We start from the raw sequence: 23,166 nt of genomic DNA, 5'->3' as shown, positions 1-23,166 counted from the left end.
ATGGAAATATCACAATGAAACCCCTTTTCATACAAATAATGTATACTAATTAAAATCTTTTTAAAAAGGAAATTAGTGAAAGTAAATAATTCAAAAAACAGAGAAGCTATGGTACAAAACATGGTTGCAGGCATATAACCCATTTTAAAAGGAAACTAAAACTAAAAATATTTGTTGTTTTTTTGGTCCATTGTTGGGAGGCCTGACCTCTGGGCCTGGGCACTGTCCCTCAGCTCTTCAGCTCAAGGCTAGCACTCTACAACTTGAACCACAGCATTAATTCCGGCTTTAAATTTTTTTTTTTATTATAAAGATACTCAAGAGAGGGGTTACAGTTATATGAGTAGGGTAATGAGTACATTTCATTTTGAGCATTGTTACCTCCTCCTTTGTTTTTCCCCTACTATCCCTTCCCTCCCCACCTCCCCAACATCCGCTTCGGCCCCCAAGTTGTAAAGTTCATTTTCAACATAGTGTCCACATAGTGTCTTGTACATTTTATTGTTACAGTGGGTCAACCTGTATCCTTGTTTCAGCATTTTGCTATTTCCCTTCCCCTCCTCAAATTAGAAAAATGTATATACAAGATGCAGGGCACGACGTCAAATACAGTGAAAACAGGGACTTCTGGCTTTTTCTGCTTATGTGGTGCTGAGGAATCAAACCCAGGGCCTCATGCATGCAAGGCAAGCGCTCTACCACTGAGCCACCTTCCCAGCCCTAAAAATAGTTTTTGAAAGCTGATGATTTATGGTTATATAACACAAACTTAATGTCACAAATCCTGATGAATTAAAATAATCTGAGTAAAAAATGTGAGAATAAAAGAAAAGATGTGAGAGAAAGGGAAAAGAAAGCTAATTTCCCCTCCAATTTCATAGCAAAGTCTACTGATAAAATTTCATATCAAAAGTAACCAGTAGCCAGGTGCAGGTGGCTCACACCTGTAATCCTAGCTACTGAGGAGGCTGAGGAGCCTGGGCAGGAAAGTCCATGAGACTCTTATCTCCAATTAACCAGCAGAAAACTGGAAGTGCAGCTGTGGTTCAAGTGGTAGAGCACTCGCCTTAAGCTGAAAAGCTGAGGGACAGCACCCAGGCCCAGAGTTCAAGCCACATGACTGACAAAAAAAAAAAAAAGGAACCAGTAACTAATCTATGGTACCCACCTAAGAGAAATTATATATATATATATATATATATATATATATATATATATATATATACATAAAACTCATAACAAATGTACATATTAGCATTACTCTTAGTAGCAAAATTGTGGAAATAATCCAAATGTTCATAAATAGATGAATGAACAAAATATTTCACATGAATATAATAGAATGTTATTTAAGAATAAAAAGAGAGGGAAGGAGTGACTGTGAAACAAAAAGAAATGCACTCTTCTGAACTCTGGGCTTGGGCGCTGTCCCTACACTCTTCAGCTCAAGGCTAGCCTCTACCACTTGAGCCACAGCGCCACTTCCGGTTTTCTAGTGGTTTATTGGAGATAAGATTCTCACAGACTTTCCTGCCCCGGCTGGCTTTGAAACATTATCCTCAGATCTCAGTCTCCTGAGTAGCTAGGATTACAGGTGTGAGCCACCAGCGCCCGGCAATAAATGCACTCTTTACCCGACTTATATAACTGTAACCCCTCTGTACATCACCTTGATGATAATAATATTTTTTTGTCAGTTGTGGGGCCTGAGCTCTGGGCCTGGGCACTTTTCCTCAGCTCTTCAGCTCAAGGCTAGTACTCTAGCACTTGAGCCACAGCTTTTATTCTGCTTATGTTGTGCTGAGGAATCGAACCCAGGGCCTCATGCATGAAAGGCAAACACTCTACCACTGAGCCACCTTCCCAGCCCCAATAATTTTTTAAAGAATAAAAATGATTTTTGGTTATGCTAGAATATGGATAAACCTTTTTTAAAAAGCACTTTGTCTAACAAAATATTCAGCCACATAGGACCACATATTGTATGATTCTATTTATATGAAATATCCAGGATAGGCAAATAAGAGTTGGTTAAGTAGATCAGCAATTGCTTAGGGATGAAGGATAGAGAGGGTGATGGGGAGGACATAACTAAAGGGTACAGGTTTTCTTTTTAAGATGATAAAGATAACTATCAACTGAGTTGATGGTCATACAGCTGTATGCAGATACTGCATATCATGTGAACGAATTTTTTTGTTTTTTTCATGTGAATGAATTGTATGGTATTTGAATTATATTTCAATAATGCTGTTACATAAATACTTAAAAAGTGACTAACTGCTTAGTGATTTTGATAATAATTTTCTTAAGTTTAGAGGGATGGTGATGACTAAAATCCTTTACAATAGGCATTTCTCTGAAGATTAGTAATTCTTCCCATCTATTTTAGTGTTTCACTTACTGTTCTATTCTGTTAGCTTTATTAAACAGAAATTTTAAATTATGTTATAGTCCAATATTGGAAAATTCTCTTTAGTCTTCCTATCTAGTCACCCTTATACATACAGTATATATCTGAAATGATTCTCCTCTAATATGAAAACTGCAAGAGTAGAGATTTGGATGATATGCTGCTTTCTTGTTTCCCATATTGGTTATTTTTTCCTAATCTGTATGTGCTTTTATTTGTTTTCCAATTGTTCTTAAGAAGAACAAAGTGCACCAAAATGCTGATAAACAGGCGGGTGGTAGAATTGGGATTGATTTATTCATTCCTTCTTTATTGTTTCCTCTACTTTCTAAATTTTCCTGCAATGAACATCTGTTATTTTTTAAAGCACAGGTAAAAAATTTTCAGGTGCTGGTGGCTCATGCCTGTAATCCTACCTACTCAGGAGGCTGAGATCTGAGGATCACAATTTGAAGCCAGCTGGGGCAGAGAAGTCTTCATGAGACTTATCTCCAAACCAGAAGTGGAGCTGTGGCTCAAAGTGATAGAGTGTTAGCCTTAAGCATAAGAGGCTCAGGAGCAGTGCCAAGTCCCTGAGTTCAAGCCTCATGACCAACAAAAAAAAGGTAAAAAATCATAAGACAATTAAAAAGATGTTGTAGAAATGTTTAAAATGACTACTTGGTTCTCACCTGGGCTCCTTCTGTTGCTCCTGAATGATCTTTCTCCCTGGCCAAACATCTCCCATCTGGGTCTGATGAAGGAGCGACTGTCCCACTGTCTCTCTTTTACTCACTTCAAGACAAACAAAAACATGGCAGGAAAGGGAAAGCAGTGCTTACACCATCGCTCCCCCAAACCTACCACATTTGCAGAAAGAAAAGAAATAATCTTTTTGATTCCCCCAAACTTCCTGAGTGGATGAAGTTAAGATTCCAGCAGTCACAATACACTGGGATTCCCCATGGGTAGGCCTATCACTAAGGTAAAGCCCCGCAAGGAACCCCTTCCACACAGAACAGGCCCAGTACCTGTCGGCTTGCGGCGCAGGGACATCCTGATTATCTCACTGCCTGTGTGGTAAGCAAAACGATTCACCTTCTGATCATAAAACCAGTCTCCAGTTGCTTTCTTCAGCTCTCTGGGAATAAATAAAAGATCATTAACAGAAAGATTAAACATGGCTCTTGTCATTCAAGCAAAACTACCAAAACAAACTGAGGAAATGTACTCAGGCTTCATCTCATCTTTCTAGTAAGCCACAGATCACACTCACATTTCTTTGGAGCACACCTTACACCTCCAGGAACCATTGCTTTCCTGGATGCGGCACTCCCGACATACCAGGTGATTACAACCCCAGCAAGTGTTGCTCTTGGGAGTCAAACGGCCCAAGCCCTCCTGGCACCGGGCACAGGTCCGATCACTGTAGTGTTGACTGCCTCTCTTGGCCCCTTTCCTTTTTATCTCCAGTAGTTCATTCTTCAGTCGCCTGCCAAGACCAATAGAGAGCACAAGTAGATTCAGGATCTGCACAGGTTGTATGGGGAAGCATTGAGAAGCAAAGATAGGAAGACTATCTGGTTCTGTGAAAGCAACAAACTCAAAGCCCAAATTATCAATGAGGAGTAGTAAATACCATATATACAAGTGCTTCTGGAAGTCAGAAGACAGGCATAAGGCAAGGCCTTAAGGTCAAAGGCTGGGGGCTACCTAATTTTTCCAGGACTCTTACCTAATCCTTTTCTCATCTGCTTTCCTGAGCTCCTCATCTCGCTGCAGGACATTGAGAATCAAATCCCTTTCCACCTCAGACAGAAAAGAGAGGTCTAATATCTCTGACATGATGTCTTCTACTTTTTTTCTATTCTTCTTCAAAGTCACAGATAAGGACAGCTACAAATTGCCTGAAATGACAGAATAAAGAATTTCACACAGATGATTTACTCCAGAATAGGCTCATAATCCTACAAGGCTATGAGCCTACTTTTACTGTTTCCCTAGATTCAGGATAGAGAAACCAAACAGAAGAATCTACCAATTTACCATTCCTGCTACCAGCTGAATTGTCTCCTGAAAATGAAGAGGCTTTTGATTTTTCAAGAAATTATTTATGACTCCAGGAAGTGGGGTTGAGTTGCTCAGGATAAGCATTTTAGTCTGGAAAGCACATAGAAGAACTGAGTCAAATTCCTCCGCTACCACATAAGTTCTCAATCATCCAACTTTTATTACTTTAAATGTTCTCAAGTCCCAGTTCTATTAACCCAAATAATCAGGCAGTTGGTGTCTGCAGTAGAAGGGAAAAGCTAATGAGAACTGCCAGTTTGGGCTCATTTCTCCATTCCTGACCAGCACCCACGTTCCTGGCATTGTCAGCCTTCTACTATGTTTCAAAAACTTCCAGCAACTACTGTTTCTCCCAAAGATCTTGTTGAACCAGTGCTACACCTCAGGAATAGCTGTCCTGATTTCATCAGCATTTATTGAGCACCACTATCAAGTATTGCACAAATATTGGGGATCAAGTGCTGCACTTAAGAAAATCGCAGATCATCACCAGAGACAGACACACAGGAACATGGAATTGTACCAAGTGCCACCAGAGGGATTGTAAATGAAAAACCATAGAAAGCTTGAGAAGGAAAACTATGTTTATCTCACATAGAGAAAGGTAGACAGAGCTGTATACATGGAGGATTTTACAGAAGAGGTGGATTTTGCTTGTTGGTAAGGGAAACTAGCATGAAAAATAAGTTGGGGGCAAGTACAAAACTTAAATACTCTTGAAAATAGAAAGTTTTGGTTGCATACACAGTAGGGATACATCGAACACTTTTTAATGTTGGAAAATTATATAATCAAATTCATTCTGTAAAGATAACTCTATAAACCTGAAGGATTGGTGTAAAGAAAAATAGGAGGGGAATTTGAAAGTGTATATTGTATTCTAAAATAAGTGTACTCCACTACTTCTAAGGTTCTGTCTAATAAAAAATGTATTAAAATGTACAGGCAGTTGGCTGCTAGTGGCTCATGCCTGTAATCCTAGATACTAATGAGGCTGAGATGTGAGAATTTCAGTTGGAAGTCAGCCTAGGCAGGAAAGTCCATGAGACTCATCTCTATTAAACTACTCAGAAAAAGCTGGAAGTGGCACTATGGCTCAAGTGGTAGAGCACTACTAGCCTTGAGCAAAAGAAGCTCAGGGAAGAGCCCAGGCCCTGAGTTCAAGCCCCAGGACTGACACCAATAAAGTACATGCAAAGGTGTATATTTCAAGAATGTTACTGCAATATTATTTATAAGAACAAAATTGATCTTTTTCGAATAGGGCTTTTTACTTTTTTTGGGGGGGGGGGTCCGGTCATGGGACCTGAACTCTGGGCCTGGGAGCTGTCCCTCAGCTCTTCAGCTCAAGGCTAGCACTCTACCACTTGAGCCACAGCGCCACTTCTGGCTTTTTTCTTTTTGCTTATGTGTTACTTAGTTGTCAAACCCAGGGCCTCAGGCATGCAAGGTAAGCACTCTACCACTGAGCCACCTTCCCAGCCCAAGGGGCTTTTTAGTTTTTAAGCAAGTCCTCTACTACTTAGGCCATGCCACCAATACTTTTTGCTTTCATTTTTCTTCAGATAAGGGCTAATGCTTTTTGCCTATGGCTATGTCTCACTAACTTTTTTTGTCCAGGCTGGGCTCAAACAATCCTCTTATTTCTGCCTTCCAAATAGCTGGGATGACCCGTATGAGTCACTACACCAAGTCAGGGAACAAAAAGAATTAGTATGCAAAATAATATAGTACATAATGGAATAGAATGGAGACATTTAAAACATTGTAGATATGTACATACTGACATGAAAACACACATATGAGTCACAAAAAGTACTTGCACTACAATACAGAATGATTTATTTCCTAAAGTATTTGTCTAAATATATTTGTGCATACAAAGATCTAAGGCAACAATAAACCATTTCTCAGTTTATATAATTCTGATTTCTTTTTATACATTACCCCTTTACATTTGAAAAAAAAGAAAAAAATTAAGAGAAGTAGGAAATTATTGCAATGTTCAGGCAAAAAGACAGGTTAAGTTTATTAACTGTGCATCTAACCAATTGGACAAGTTATTTTATTTCTGTTAACCTAGTGTTTCTCATATGTAAAATGACTTTCTTCACAAGATAGTTAAGAAAATTAAATAATGTGTGTAAAGGACCAATCTAATGTTGGTGTACAAATATAGAACCATCTCAAATGATAATGGTCTGTGTTAGGAAACAAGAAGAAAGAAGGACAGGTTTGAAGAGAACTGACAGAATGGAGGAACTGAGGGGAGAGAATAAAGAAGATGAAGGCAAAGACACCCACCCCACATTTTTCTTTTCTTTTCTTTTTCTTTTTTTCTTTCTCTTTCTCTCTCTCTCTTTCTTTCTCTCTCTCTCTTTCCTTCTTTCTCTCTCACTCTCTTTCCTTCCTTTCTTTCTTTCTTTCTTTCTTTCTTTCTTTCTTTCTTTCTTTCTTTCTTTCTTTCTTTCTTTCTTTCTTTCTTTCTTTCTTTCTTTCTTTCTTTCTTTCTTTCTTTCTTTCTTTCTTTCTATACTGGGGCTTAAATCTGAGCCTAGGCCCTGTCACTGAGCTCCAGTTTGCTCAAGGATAGCGCTTTACCACTTGAGCAACAGCAATAATTCTGGCTTTGTCGGTGGTTAATTAGAGGTAAGAGTCTTACAGACTTTCCTGCCCAGGATGGCTTTGAACCACGATCCTCAGACCTCTGCCTTTTGAGTAGCAAGGATCACAGGTGTGAGCCACTAGCACCCAGCCCAGCTCCCATTTTTAGGGCTCCAGATCTGACTAGACAGTAACAGTCCTTATAGATCAGGAGACAATAGAGAAGAAACAGATTTGAAACATGGAAGGAAGTTTTGTTAACAATGTTATGTATATGTTTCACAAAAGATAACTGAGTAATGGCACCAGGAATCATTGGAAACACAGCAAGACTGCAGGAAAAGATATAATCTGAAAATATAGATTTAGTAAAGAACACAGGTCAGACAGAATGAGAAAAAATACTAATGATTCTATTTACTTTCTTTGCCTTCCCCTGAAATTAGACAAACCCCCTTTTACTTCATTAGTTTTACTAACTCTCTTCAGAGCAATAGGAAACATAAACACTATGAAAGTATATATAGGCCCCTAAAGTCTCAATATTTTATTTCCAATATTTTCTTGCCTTGTCTCTGATCTTTATCTGTAAGAGGGTATGCCTCTTTGATAGGCTCTTTCTTAGTCTTCCAGAAGTCTTCTTAGTTTTCATCCCCAAGGAAAATATATCCTCTCCATGAAAGTGACACTTTTTCAATAGTTTATTATGAATCTGGTCTAGCAAATACCAAATGTCTTGTATACAAGGTTGCATATGCTGCCAACATTAATGATCATCATGATTAACACTGTCAGCCCACCAGTACCACTTACTGAGAACTTCCTATGATGCCAAACATTTTAAGTAGAAGCCATGTAATTGTCAACACACCCAGAATAAGTGACTATTATTGTCCTCATTATATAAATGAGAATCATGCCTACAATCCCAACACACAAGCAATATTTACCACAAGAACTGACCATATGTGAGACTGTAATGCAGGTCCCAACAAATTTTTTTTTTTTGAGTCCAGTCGTGGGGCCTGAACTCTAAGCCTGGGCGCTGTCCCTCAGCTCTTCAGCTCAAGGCTAGCGCTCTACCACTTGAGCCACAGCGCCACTTCTGGCTTTTTTCTTTTTGCTTATGTGGTGCTGAGGAATCGAACCCAGGGCCTCAGGCATGCAAGGCAAGCGCTATACCACTGAGCCAATTTCCCAGCCCCCAACAAATTTTTAAAAATGAATTTTCACGCAGACCCACCTTTGACTTCAAGGCACTTAAATAAGAAATGAATGGTAATTTTAATTATTTATAAAAGTTTTAAAGATGCTTTTTTTTAAGATCTTTTATTATCTTTAAGTAGTGTACAAAGAGGTTTCCTTTCACCATGTCAATTTTTTTAGTACAATGCATCTTGATCAATGTCATCCCTTCCATCATTCTCCCCATCTGTCCTAACCCCATCCATACCCTCAAGTTACATGGCTGAATATTATGACTGTATTTGTTCCCCTTTCCTCTCTGTCTGTCCTTCTTCCCCTGACCTTCACCCCTCCTCTCTCCCACAAAATATCCTGGGTCTTCCTGAGTACCTTTAGTGGCTTACATCACCAGGTTGGAGGCAACAAACAGTACTATGAGGCAGGTGTCCTGGGGCAATTACTTGATGTGCTGTTTCATGGAGGTATAATACCACCACACATACCTTACATCCACTTACCACCCACATACCACCACCATACACAGAACATTCATTGCTCATTGTGACATATCCATATCTGCAGACAATATGCCTTGTTCAGGATCACCCTGTCACTCTCCCACAACCCTCCTCCTCTCACCTCTACCCAAACCAATCTCACCAGGTTTCACTTCCGTTTTCATACATGTACATAAAGTATTCAGATAATAATCACCCTCCTTTAACCTCTTTGTTTGTCCTCCCCCATCCCACTGCTGCCCATATCCCAGGCAGAACCTGTTTTTTTGTACGTTTTTTATTGTAAAAATGTTGTACAGAGGGGTTACAGTTACATGAGCAAAGTAATGAGTACATTTCCTATTGAGCATTATTGCTTCCTCCTTTTTTTCCCCCTATCATCCCTTCTCTCCCACCTCCACAACTACTCCCTCCCAGCCACCCCCTCAATGTTGTAAATTTCATTTTCAACATAGTGTTTTGTACATCTCATTGTTACAATGGGTCAACCTGTATTCTTATTTAAACATTTTGTTTTTTCCCTTCACCTCCCTGAATTAGAGAAGTATATATACAAGCTACAGGGCACCGACATCAAATACAGTGAAAATAGGGGTTATACTGTGGGGGAGGAACATACAAAGCAACAAAAAAATCACATGGTACATTATAAATATGTTAGAAACAAAAGCAAGAAAGAAAAAAGATATTTGTGCCCCTATCTTGGGGTTCATGTCACTTTAACATCATCTTATATGGTCATATGTACATAGCTTTTGACCTTTTCTGCTTGTCTTACACATGTACTAGTGATTGCAAATAAGGGAAACCATGGGATCTATGTTTCTTTTTGTTGATACAGAAGTTTGAAATTAGGGTATTACTCTAGCCAGGAAAACGCCTATCATCTGAGCCCTGCCTTAACCATTTCCAGTTTAATTTTTTTCGGAGAGGGTCATTTTTTTTTTTTTTTTTTTGCCTAGGCCAGCATGGACTGCTATGCGCCTTCTTATGTCTCTTAGATTCTGGAATTATGGTACCACCACATCTAGGTTCTTGGCTGGCATTGAATCTTGAGAAATTTTTACCTAAGCTGGACTCAAATTGTGATTCAATTCTTCTTTCCATGTACCTGATATCTTTTTCTCTGGCATTTTGATGTATATATATACATCTTAAGAAAAGCTTTAGAAGTACTGCATGTGGTCACAGTTTTCTTGTTGGGTGATATCCTGGAGAAGTTCATGTATGGCACAAGACCACCTGAGAAAGCCAGAGTGTTGCTGAAGAACACAATAAGGAAATCATATCTGGCAGAACCTGTTTTGCTAAATATGTTTCACCATTGTATTTCACACTCATATACAGTACTTTAATCAGATTTTCCCCTATTTGGGGAAGAACACTACCATCATGCCTCTAATAGCTCTGCTCACCTGGATTTCACTACACACACACACACACACACACACACACACACACACACACACACACACACACACATACACACACACACACACAGAGTGTAGCGTCTATACTTTTTATAGGGCAAAGTGCTGCGAGAAAGCTGTCTTCCCAGTCCCCTCCAATGGGTCCTATTCCTCCACGTCTGGTTCACTGTGTACCTGTTGATTGGACAGCCACCCCCAGAGGACTCACCTCCCTCCATTCCCACTCATCCCATTCTCCCCTTTCCTTCCTTCTCCCTCCCTACCAGCACAGAGCACACAGAAACCCATATAGGATCATCTGGACAGATTTTTATTTCGTCTATGTCCTCATTAGAATAACATTCTGAGACACAGCAGACCACCTGCTAGTAACCAGAGCAGTAGAGACCTCTGAGAAGGCCCTGAGGATTGGCCCTGGCCTGACTCTTATGTTAGTGGCTGCCTAGTTGGGCACTCTACGGTGGTGGATTTCTCTTGTTTTTCTGGCCATTCGCTGACACATGTTTTGGCAGACACTTTTTAGGGAGATGGCCACAGGTTGGCGCTGGTTTTGTCCCTTTCTTGGAAGCGGGTACAGCCGATTTGCTTGTGCCCTTTTGGGTCCACTTGCCCTGTCGTTCCCTGCCGTCTTCCCTGCCGTCCGCCCTGCCGTCTGCCGCGCCTGAGACCCTTCATTCTAACTTGCCGAATCTAGAAGAACAAGGAGTTCTTGGAAGGGCGTTTGTTGAAAGAAGAGAACATAGGGGAAATGGGAAATCACAGGTAGCAGTAAGGTGTGGAAACATTTTGTACCAGCGGAAGACATGGAAGAGGCTTGGGAAGAAGAGTCAATGGGATCAAAGGGGGATCAAGGAAGGATCTTGGTGGGTCATCTCACCTTTCCCTTACATATACATTGAGGAAGGGCCTTCCTGTTGGTTTTACTGCATTTGTTCAATTCTGCTCTCATAAGTGAAGTATCTTCTTGGGCAGCATCAGTGGCTTTGTTTTGGGTGAGCAAAGCTCCCACCATCCTTTCTTGGTCGCTGCCTAGAGCAGTCTGACCTCCAGGCCTCCGGAGGCTCAAATATATGCCCATAATGACAGGGTGGCCAATGCCCTTAGTCATTGTTGGGTCAGCCAGTCAGTCCCTGTCCAGAGAGAAGCTAATACATCACAAAGCACCATCTTGACTCCTGTGGGGGCAGGGGTGAGGAAGTACAGAATTAAGAAGGTTCTGGAAGAGGTGGTCAAGAAATTCTACTTCGAGAAACAGTGCTTTGCTTTTTTTTTTTTTTTTTTTTTTTTTTTGTCGGTCGTGGGGCTTGAACTCTGGACTTGGGCACTGTCCCTGAGCTCTTCAGCTCAAGGTGAGTGCTCTACCGCTTGAGCCACAGCACCACTTCCAGTTTTCTAGTGGTTAATTGGCGATAAGAGTTTCATGGACTTTCCTGCCTGGGCTGGCTTTGAACCGTGATCCTCAGATCTTAGCCCCCTGAGTAGCTACGATTACAGGCGTGAGCACTGGCACCTGGCTCAGAGCTTTGCTTGACTACTCCTGTTTTTGTTTTTGTTTTTTAATTATCATCATTAAGACTTGTACAAAGGAGTTTGATTTACCATGCCAGTTTATGAATTCAATGTCACTTCTTCCATTGTTTTCTCCCCATCTGTCCTAACCTCATACATCAAGTTTGTTCCATTTTCACATATGTACACTGAATGCTTTTACTATATTTGCTAAAACATAAACTTCAAGTCAAAGACAGTCATTAAGAACTAAATACATCCATAACACCTTAGCAAACAAATCTGGCTTTTGTCTTACTACCCCTACTGCTGCACCCATACTTGGAATAGAATGTACAAAAAGGAAAATATGGAATGAAAATGCTTTCCCACGCAGTAAATTAAGTGACGTCCTTTCGTGTGTATGTGTGTATTCTGGTCCTGGTGCTTGAGCTCTGGGCCTGATTGCTGTCCATGAGTGCCTTTTGCTGAAGACTAGCAGTCTATCACTTGAGCCACAGCATCACTTCTGGATTTTGTTTTTTTTTTCTGTTTATGTGGTACTGAGGAATGGAACGCAGGGCTCTATGCATGCTAGGCAAGTATTCTACCACTAAGCTACATTCCTTAATATATATTCTGACTATAGAGACTACAATTTATAATTAGAATTTATAGCACTGGTTCAGCTTTTTCTGTGATTTATTGGAGAAAAGCATATTACCCAGACTTTCCTGCCTGGGCTGATTCAAACCAGGATCATCAGATCTCAGCCTCCTGGGTAGCTAGGATTACAGGTATGAGCCATGGGCACTCAGCAAGTGATATCTTTTTATCATGGACAGTAGTACATCACATTTTGAAAAATTCAACTCAGAAAAAATAATAAAGGCATGTTTACAATAAGAAAATCAATAAAATTAGAATAATATTCAATTGAATTGATATTAATGTCTCATTTCCTTCCTTCCCTTCCTCCCTCCCTCCCTCCCTCCCTTCTTTCTCTTTCTTTCTCTCTCTCTCTCTCTCTCTCTGTCTCTCTGTCTCTCTCTCTCTCTCTCTCCCTCTCTCTCTCTCTTTCTCTCTCTCTTTCTCTCTCTCTTTCTTCTGCCATAATTGAGCTAAGGGCCTGGCCACTGTCCCACAGCTTTATTTGCTCAAGACAAGTGCTCTACGATTTTCAGCCACAACTCCACTTTTGGTTTTCTGATGATTACTTGGAGTTAAGAGGCTACAGACTCTCCTGCCCAGGCTGGCTTTGAACTGTGATCTTCATATCTGAGCCTCCTGAATAGCTAGTAATACAAGAATGAGCCTCTAGTGCCTATTGCTTTCTCTAAACTTTAAATGCAACATATGATCTTCACATAAGAGCCTTTTTCATGTCACAACTAGGAAAGCAACACCTACATTAAACTCAGAGCTACAGCCTATTTGAGTGGACTTCAGATACAGCCAGATCAACATTAATGCTAACAAAGTTGGTTCCAAGAAGGGAAGGAAAGAGTTGCCTCTATTATAAAGATCAGTTCTGAAAATGAGAAAAAAGGAAGTATAGAATAATGAACATAGTGGCATAATGTAGAGTTGGCTGCAAATCTTACTTCTGCTACTTATTATGGCCTTGGGGAATAGCCCAGAAAACAATAATGTTATTCAATTACTCCTCTAAACTTACAAGCAGCAAAGTATATCATTGTCTCACATATATATTCTAATGGACTATAAATCATTTCCCACCAAAAAGAATTATTCCGCTGTTTACACTTAGAATAATAAATAATTTGGAGAAAATTTAAACAACATTGAGCATGAAAAAGTGTACCATTCTTGTTAAACAAATAATGTTTTACACAGAAACTGGTTAGTGATGCAATTTACACTGCTAGATTCTATCAGATTCTGTATACATTTAAACATAGCTACTTAGAACTGATTTAGTTCTAGGGCTGGGAAGGTGGCTCAGTGGTAGAATGCATGCCTTGCATGCCAGAGGCCCTGGGTTTGATTCCTCAGCACCACATAAGCAAAAAGAAAAAAGCCGGAAGTGGCGCTGTGGCTCAAGTGGTAGAGCGCTAGCCTTGAGCTGAAGAGCTGAGGGACAGCACCCAGGCCCAGAGTTCAGGCTCCATGACCGGACCCCCCCCCCCAAAAAAAAAGAACTGATTTAGTTCTGTTAAACAAGGAATTGTAATAGTGTCTACCTAAGTGAAATACAAGAATTAGAATTGGGCTACAAATTATAATTGGCCATGATAACTGAGTAGTAAAAATGTCTGAGGACTTCTGATTTTGCCCAAGATTTAAATAACAAAAAAATGAATTTCTTGCCAGGCACTGGTGGCTCACACTTCTAATCCTAGCTGAGGATCTCAGAAGACTGAGATCCAAGAATCACTGTTTAAAGCCAGCCCAGGCAGGAAAATCTGTGGGATGCTTATCTCCAATTAACCACCAGAAAACCAGAAGTGGCACTGTGGCTTGAAGTAGTAGAGTATTAGCCTTGAGCAAAAGACCTCAGGGACAGTGCTCAGACACCCAGATCCACGACCAACAAGAAAAAGAAAAAAGAATTTCTGCCCTAACAACACAATAACGACAAATTGATATGATACATGAAACACTAGCTTTCAAGACACCAAATACCAGGACTGTGAGATTGAAATGTGAGGAACAAATGAGGTTGGCCTTTTGATTTTCCCAGATCACTCCTTGTGTTTTTAGGCCATGGTATTGGAATTTAAAAAAATCCAGAGATAGCCTGCTGCACTTCTTGATATAGCTGCATATAGAGAGATCTAAGGAGACCTATATAAGGTTTCTATTAAGTATTCAGAAAAGGACTGATCAGCGTGAAATATCTGTTAGGAAACTTTTTCAGGCCAGGTGATTAGAAAAACAATATCAAAAAAAATTCAAAAGCATGATTTCTGACACTCACATAGGGCCAGGAATAGAGTTTATTCCTACCAGCCAAAGTAGAAAACCTCATGATTTGCTAGGGCACTGCATGAATAGTAAGAATCTTATCTCAGATATGGAAAATACTTAAATCTAGACTATGTAGTGCTCTGGTCCAGCCTACCAAATCTAAACAGAAAAACCCCAAAGGATCAATGTGTTTCCAAAGAACATTCCAGAACAGAGTTCAAGAATACTTAGAGTTATACATAAATGTACTGCATCCAACAAGGTAAAATTTGCAATACCTAGGATCCACTAAAAGTTAACAAGACATGCTCCAAAATACAGGGAAAATGTAACCCATAATAAGGAGAAAAAATAATATAAAATTATCAACCAGCCTTACTATTCTAAGGAACAAAGTCACTAGAATAGTTAAAATGAAATTCCATACATTCAAAAATTAAGTAGAGACATGAAAGATATAAAACAAAAGTCTCACTTCAAACCTAAAGATAAAAACATGTCTAAGATGAAAAATATACTAGGTAGTACTAACAACATACTAGACATTATAGTTGAAAAGATAAATGAACTTGAAGATAGAGTAACAGAATTCACCCCAAAACAAAACACAGAAAGAAACAAGACTTTAAAAATGACCAGAAATTTATGAGCTATGGTACAAATTCAAGTTGCTAAATGTAATTGGAATCATCAAAGGAACTGGGGACACTGAAACAATATTGGAAGAAATATTAACCTAATTTGACAAATGCTACAGATCCAAAAAGTTCAATGAATTCTGAGCACAAGAAACAAAATTACACCATATGGCACAGCACAATCAAATTGCTGAAAACTAGAAATACTGAGAAGACTGGTAAAAGAGTGGGAGATGGAGACATGTTACATACAGTTGAAAAAGATGATGATGAAAGCAAATATATTATTTAAAACAAATTAAATATAAAAACAGTCAATACACTATCTGTAAGATAGTGAATGGAAAAGATAATCCATCAATCTAAAACCCACACTGAATAAAATAACATTCAAAATATATGTGAAATGCTTTCTCAGACAAGTGAATGTTCAAATTAATCACCAGAAAAGAACAGAGTACAAAAATAAGTTTTTTTAGAGTCACTTTGAGCCGGGTGTCAGTGGCACCTTTAATCCTAGCTACTCAAGAGGCTGAGATCTGAGGATCAAAGTTCAAAGCCAGCCTTGTCAGGAAAGTTTGTGAGACTCTTATCTCCAATAAACCACTAGAAAACTGGAAGTGGCACTGTGGCTCAAGTGGTAGAGCTCTAGCCTTGAGCTGAAGAGCTCAGTGACAGCGCCCAAGCCCAGAGTTCAAGCCCCACAGCCAACAAAAAAAGAAAAAAACAAAACAAAAAGAGAAAGAAAGAAAGAAAGAAAGAAAGAAAGAAAGAAAGAAAGAAAGAAAGAAAGAAAGAAAGAAAGAAAGAAAGAAAGAAGGAGTCACTTTGTTTAATAAAGTAACAAGAGGTTTTAATGGAGAAATTACAGTGGTAGATAGCCATGTGCAACAAAATGCAAAGATTTCTGATATGAAACCTAACATATGATCCAGAACTTGATATATTAAACTTCATCAAACTTAAACTTTGGTTATTTTTAAAGATAGTGCTAACAGATAAAAGCCAAGTCATGTATTGAAAGAAATTGCTTGCAAACAATATCTCATAAGAACTCTCACAGCTAGGTGCTGATGGCTCACACTTGTATCCTAACTATTCAGGAGGCTGAGATCTTAGGATCACAGTTTGAAAGCAGCCCACACAGAAAAGTCCATGAGACTTTTATTTCCAATCAAATCAAAAATTCTGCAAGTGAAACTATGGTTCAAGTGACAGAGTGCTAACCTTGAGCAAAACGCTAAAGGACAATGCCCAGGACCTGAGTTCAAACCCCAGTCTTGGCATAAAAATCCCAGAATTTTGAAATGAATTAAAGATATGAACAAACCGAAGAAGATACAAAAACAGCAAATGAGACCATTAAAACATATTCAATATCATTAACCACTAGAAAAATGTAAACTGAAATGAGATACTACCACACGTTGAAATGGGTACAATGTAAAATATTAGTAAGAATTTGAAATAACTGGAACACTTATGCACTGTAGTGACATAAAAAAGATATGGAATGGAAAATGGAAGAAGCACAATAGGAAGCAGCTTAGTAAATTCTTAGAAACTTAAATACACATCTCCTATTTAAGCTAGGCTTTCTTTCCACTTTCATATATCTTCCCAAGAAAAGCTAAACATACATGCCAATGAAGGTATCTGTATGTAGATGTTAACAATAGCATTATTCATAATTTCCAAAATCTAGAAATAATACAAATGTCTATTAAGAGGTAAATGGATAAACAAACATCTACTACATATTTCTCTTGCACAGATAAGAAATATTCAGCATTATAAATGAATGATGAATCTCAAGATAATTATGCTGGTTGAATGAAGTTAGACAAAAAAAGAGCATACACTACATGATTCCATTTAAATAAACTCTGGAAAATGCAAATTAATCTCTAATGGCAAAAATAGATCAGTGATTGGGCAGCGGCAATAATATAGAAAGAGACAGTAAGGAAAGATAACAAGTAGGAACAAGGAAATTTCTGGAAGTATGTTACTCCACTTTATGTGTACTATAACAGAACATTAGAGATTAGATAATTTATAATGTATTTAGCTCAGTTCTGGAGGCTGGAATTTCCAAGGTTGGGTTTTAAGCCAGCCTAGGCAGGAAAGACCAGACGTTTATCTCCCATAAATGACCAAAAAGCCAGAAGTAGAACTGAGCACAAAAGCTAAGGGACAGTGCCCAGGCTCCATCCAGGCAAAAATAAACATTTTTGATTCTAGAATACAGATATATGGCTCTAGAAGACTTGAAACAAAACAGAAAAAAATTCAAGGCTTTTTTTTGCTGTTAATGATAATTTTTTAAAATCTTATTTTACTATTGAATAGTTGTAAAAAGATATTTCAATTTCATAAGTCAGGTTATGAGTACAATTCATCTTGATCAATGCCAGCCCTTCTACCATTTTCCCTATTTCTCCCATCCCTACCCTCAAGTCACATAGTTCAATTTTTACATAATGTACATTGAATATAATGATTGCATTTGCTTACCCTTCCTTCCTCCATTCATGTGTCTCCCTCAATGTCCCCCTATGTGTCCCTGCTTCTTGGTATTCACTTTGTTAAACAGTCCATTAGTTTTTCAGAAGAATTACACCTTTGGACTCCTCAAGACTTTTTAAGTAAAGAATAAAACAAAACAGATTTAAAATATTTCAAATACATATAATTTATATAATTGTATTGTCTAAAATATGTGCTTCACCTTGTAACTCTTCCAAATTCAGATTTTCAGTGAGTTTTAAACAATTTTTTAAAAGTGGAAAGCACAGCTTATGCAGAGCAGAAATGATGGAATAGCAACAAAACATCTGTACAGTTGATGCCTGAAACTATATAGTGAATATGATTAGTAAGTACATACAACAATGAACCTCTTTAACTTCAAATTAAGTGTTTTGTAAATAGTCATTAAAATCAAGTGGGTACCAGTGGACCACACCTATAATTCTAACTACTCAGATGGCTAAGTACTAAAAGATCACGGTTTGAAGCCAGCCCAGGGAGAAAAGTCCACTGTATTTCAACAAAAAGCCAGGCATAGAGACATGGCTTAAGTGGGAAAATATCAGCCATGAGCGACAAAGCTGAGTTCCAGCCACAGCTCTAGCACATACACACACAAAAATAAAGAAGTATAAAAATAAAGAAAAATCAGAATTAAATTTTCAAGCAACTATAGTATATACCAAAACTTTGTTTAAATAAAGCATCCTTATTTATTAACTATAAATCAAGCCATTAACACATATTAAAATTGATTTTAAACTGCATTCATCTTTCACCCTTCCCTTTTTACTCTTGTACATGTTTTATAATATATGATTACTATAGTGATAAATATACATGTATAGTTTATAAATAAGTATTTAGGAGCAATCAAAATTTTGAATAACAATGAGTAATCAAAATGATTTAAAATCTCTTTGCTTAAAGGAGACTTGAAAACAACTTTTACAAAACTATGTTTTGATGGTTCTTTTTACATACATATGTTAATTTGGAAAGAATAAGTCATTCTGCTGATTGTAATGTGGTTGCTCTGAGGCAGTTAATTCAACAGACTAAGGATTCATGCTGCCTTAAGGCACATTCCCGAGTGTATTCTATTTACTGTCACCAAGATACTGACAATATCTGAAGCAGACCAGTCTAAAATGCTAGTATAATAAACCCTATTATATGTCTGGGTTGCCAAAACCTGAGTATAATCCTAAAGGCCAGCAAAAATTTAGTAAGCTTTAGATAAGAGAAAGTTGGTTAAAGAGCATGAAAAACTAAAACCCAGTGCAAGATATATGGTAAGTCTATGGATTTGAAGGGGAAAAGAAAACTCCAGAGAGAGAAAGTTTCTACTTGGCACTTGAGAAGCTAAAGAAGGATATTCAGGAAGGGAAGAGAGGGGAAGAAGAAGGGAAATGGAAGGGGGAGGGGAAGAGAAGTGGGAAGGGAAGGGGGATGAGAAAGAGAGAAGAGAGGGAAGTTCTTTATGTATACTTGATATGAATCCCTTTACAGATGGACAGCTGCAAAGCTTTTCTACCATTATGTAGGTTTTCTCTCCATTCTGGTATTTGTTTCCTTTATTATATAGCAACTTTTTAATTTGATGTGATTTGTCAATATTCTTATTTCCTAAGCTATGGAGTCTTACTTATGAAGTGATTGACTATGTCTATATCTTGAAATATTTTCCCTATGGTTTCATCCAATAACTTTGATTCTTTGATTCTTGTTGAGACTTGCCTCTATTGTCCTAGTAGGTATCTCTGGATATCTGTGTTATTTCTATTTTCTTCCCTGACCTGAACCTCTGTTTTGTGTTCTGTAGTGTTTACTATGGAATGCTCACTAGTTAGGAGGACCAACTATGTGCTAAGCACTATGCTAGCTGGTTAAGTACAAAATAAAGAATAAGTTCAACAAAATAATCACCAAGAAGCAGGTACTTGAATGGGGTGGGGTGAGAATAAGGGGAAGGAGTCGACAAATGAAGATAAGAAGAGGGGGAGAATGTAGACAAGAAATCAATTTATGTCCTACAAAATTAAGAAGAGTGAGGAAAGGGGTGGATAGGGAAGGAATGGGTGACAATGTTGAAAGGGATAACATTGATCAAGATGTCTTGTATTCACAAACTGCTTCTGTAAATGGAAATTCCTTTATAAAACTATTTAAAGTTTTGGTTTTTTTTTTTTTTTTATCCCAGATGCTTGTACAAGCTCAGGCTTGTAATCCTAGCTACTAAAGAGGCTGAGATCTGAAGACCGAAGTTTAAAGCCAGCCTAGGCAAGAAAGTCCATGAAACTCTTACCTCAATTTAAGCACAAAAACATCCAGAAGTGGAGCTGTGACTCAAGTGGTAAGGTGCTAACTTTGAGCAACAAAGCTCAGGGACAGTTCCCAGGCTCTAAGTTCAAGCCTCAGGACCAGCACCCTCCCCCAAATAGAATAGTCTATGCCCACACAGGGCTCACAGTCTACAGAAGGAGATATTTAAGCAGATAATCATTAAAACCAAAGAAATGCGTGCATGAAATACTAGAAAACTACCTAAGTGAGGCACCTAATGCAGTCTGGGGAAATAGAAATAGGATATCCATCAAGACCTCATGAACTGAATATAAACTACTGTGCAAAAGTTTTTTTTTTAAAGGGGACTTTCAAAAAAGAGTGCATAGCACTTATAAAAGCATGAAGGCATAAAGCAATATGGCATAAGCAAGCAGTGCAATGATACTGGGTGGTAAATTGAAAGGGAAGATATATAAAGGATGGGCAAGTTACGGGATCTTTGTGTGTGATGCTCAGAAACATAACTGATTAGCCTTTGACAAAAATACTAAAAAGTTTTAGTAAGGCAAAGACTTGTTAAAGAACTCTGACAGTTCTGCAGAATATGACTTTGGAAATACATAGGATAAATCAAGGGCAAAATAACAAGAGCCAAGGGTAGAGGCCGGCAGTTAGAGAGGGAAATGAGCATACTGCAAACACAGCACTGAGGTAAAATGTGCAGGACCTGTGAATGTTCTATCACACAGGAACAGCCTCTTCTTCTAGGACCTGGAGTTCTGATGTACTAGATTTCTGATTAAGGGCAGTGGAACATAATGCTTTAAAGTACTGTTCTGGGGGCAGGCTACATGAATTCAAATTGCAGCTTCATTACATTTTAGGTGTATGAACTTTAGACATGTTATTTAACACCTTTGAGATTCAGCTTCTCCATTTGTAAAAATAGCAATCCTAAGAATTCTTACCTGTGTAAATTAAGTATACATTACATGTAAAAGGCATAGCATAGTGCCTAGCCTAGAGTAAGCACCCAATACTGGTAGCCATTTAGTGTTAATCATATGCTTTAAAAAATATACGAACACATGGCTGTTTTGACATCTTTCTATGAAATCTGAGAAAACTAATCAGTATTCTGTGCCCAGATGGAAAGTCACTTTACCTCTCTGCATGGAGGTAGGCTGACAGGCATAAATATTAAACACATGTTAGTAATTAGATATGATCAGTTTAAACAATATTTATCTGCTGTTCCAGACAGGATTTAAAGTGACTTACAAAGATACATAAAACATAACAAAATAGCATAAATTTTAAAACATCAGATACAAGAAAAAAATCAGAAATGGAGACAAAGAGAATCACAATAAAGGCTTGAAAACCAAAAGGTAAGCAAAGCTTCCCAGTGATTGGCTGAGGTCCAGACCTCCACCAGACAGTCCATCCACAAAGCACATCCATGACCCACATAACATGCCCCAGGCTGCCCTCACTGGATCTCCTCTCAAAAATTTATGATAGCATTATACATCTACTTAAAGGTAATAAAAACAAAACAATGATGAAAGCAAAGTTGTATTTTTTTCTTTTTTAAAATAATTTCTTGTCAAGGTGATGTACAGAGAGGTTAGTTACAAATGTAAGATAGTGAGTACATTTCTTGTTCAACATTGTTACTCCCCCCTCATTTTTCTCCCACTTTCCCTCCTCCCCAATCCACCCCCAAGTTGTAAAGTTCATTTCCAACAGATTGTCTTGTGAGTATCACTGTTGCATTCGTTCACCCTTTGTCCTTTGTCTCATCATTCTGTTGTTCCCCTTCCCTTATGTATTTTTTTCTTAACATTGAGAAATTTACAACTAGCTAAAAATTTTTCAAGATTTTAATTTATGTTTCTTTTTGTGTATATGCTAGTCCTGGGGCTAAACTCAGAGATTGAGCACTGTCCCTAAGCATTTTAGATCAAGTCTAGAGCCTTAAGTCACAGCTCACTTGAGCCACAGCTCCACTTTCAGCTTTTGGGTGGTTAATTGGAAATAAGAGTCTCATGAACTTTCCTGCCTAGGCTGCCTTCCAACCAAGATCCTTAGATCTTAGCCTCCTGAGTAGCTATGATTACAGGCATGAGCCACCAGCAACTGGCCTGATTTATTTTTTGCACTAATATTTTTGTACCCTCCCAAAAAACTTCTTCTCAAAATAGACTCTAGAAAAGTGAGGTTTACATGCACTTAGGCATTTTGAAGTTTTAATTCCTTTTAAGATGAGTAGCAATGAAATAGGATAATGGTGACAATGGTGGTGATATTCAAAGGGGGTACATCATGGGAATCCACTCCTTCATATACAGTACCATATTTTAGTCATTTTGATCATGTACATAATCATATGGCTCTGTATGTGTTTTAGGTCATTTTATTGGTGTTCTCACATCTGATTTATTTTACATCTAATTTCTACACATAAAAAATATGTGCCTTTTATTTCTTTGAGAAGTGTTTTTGTTTATCAGGGTTTTGGGGGGGGGGAAGGGATTTTAATTCAGGGCCTTGTATTCTTGCTTGGTTTTTTTCATTCATAGCTAGCTCTCTGCTAGTTGAGCAATAACTCCACCTAAGGCTTTTTGCTAGTTAATTGAATGTAAGAATTGCATGGACCTTTATGCTTGTGCTGGCTTCGAATGATGCTCCTTCATTTCACCCTCCTGAGTAGCTAGGAGTATAGGCATGAGCTACTAACCTTGAGTTGTTTCTTTTTTAAGTCCTTAGCTACTAAGAAATAAATGTTTCTCAGTCCAGTGGCCTCTCCTCTGAAAAGGCCCCATTCTTTTTATCCAGGACATCTCTTCTAAAGGTTAGCAGGACAATGATGGTGGTGGAAGGACAAAAGTTACTAAAATACTGTTTCCTTAGTTCTTGGACTCACATGCAGGGGCCTGAGGGTGTGGCTCAAGGGGGTAAAACATCTGCCTAGCCAGTGTAAGGTCCTGAATTAAAACCCTAACATCACCAGCAGTAGTGGCCAAATAAATCCAAACAAACAAAAACAAATACAATCAATACAATCAATATCTGCCAGCTGGAAT

At 38.3% G+C, this 23,166-nt stretch overlaps 1 protein-coding gene across 1 annotated transcript in view; it reads right to left on the bottom strand.

Moving 5' to 3' along the window:
• Positions 1-23,166, bottom strand: part of Sytl4 (synaptotagmin like 4) — a 73,931-nt gene that overhangs the window by 28,849 nt on the left and 21,916 nt on the right. The window contains exons 2-5 of the mRNA XM_070040086.1: positions 4,128-4,299; positions 3,669-3,884; positions 3,424-3,533; positions 3,085-3,187 (exon numbers count right to left, since the gene is read on the bottom strand). Coding sequence (XP_069896187.1) covers positions 3,085-3,187; positions 3,424-3,533; positions 3,669-3,884; positions 4,128-4,237 — 539 coding nt within the window. The 5' untranslated portion in view covers positions 4,238-4,299. The remainder of the gene's footprint in view (positions 1-3,084; positions 3,188-3,423; positions 3,534-3,668; positions 3,885-4,127; positions 4,300-23,166) is intronic.

The sequence above is a fragment of the Dipodomys merriami genome, unplaced genomic scaffold, assembly GCF_024711535.1.
Source record: "Dipodomys merriami isolate MVZ:Mamm:240054 unplaced genomic scaffold, mDipMer1.0.p SCAF_3, whole genome shotgun sequence".
In the NCBI taxonomy this organism is placed as follows: Eukaryota; Metazoa; Chordata; class Mammalia; order Rodentia; family Heteromyidae; genus Dipodomys; species Dipodomys merriami.
This window is presented reverse-complemented; position numbering and strand designations above follow the sequence as displayed.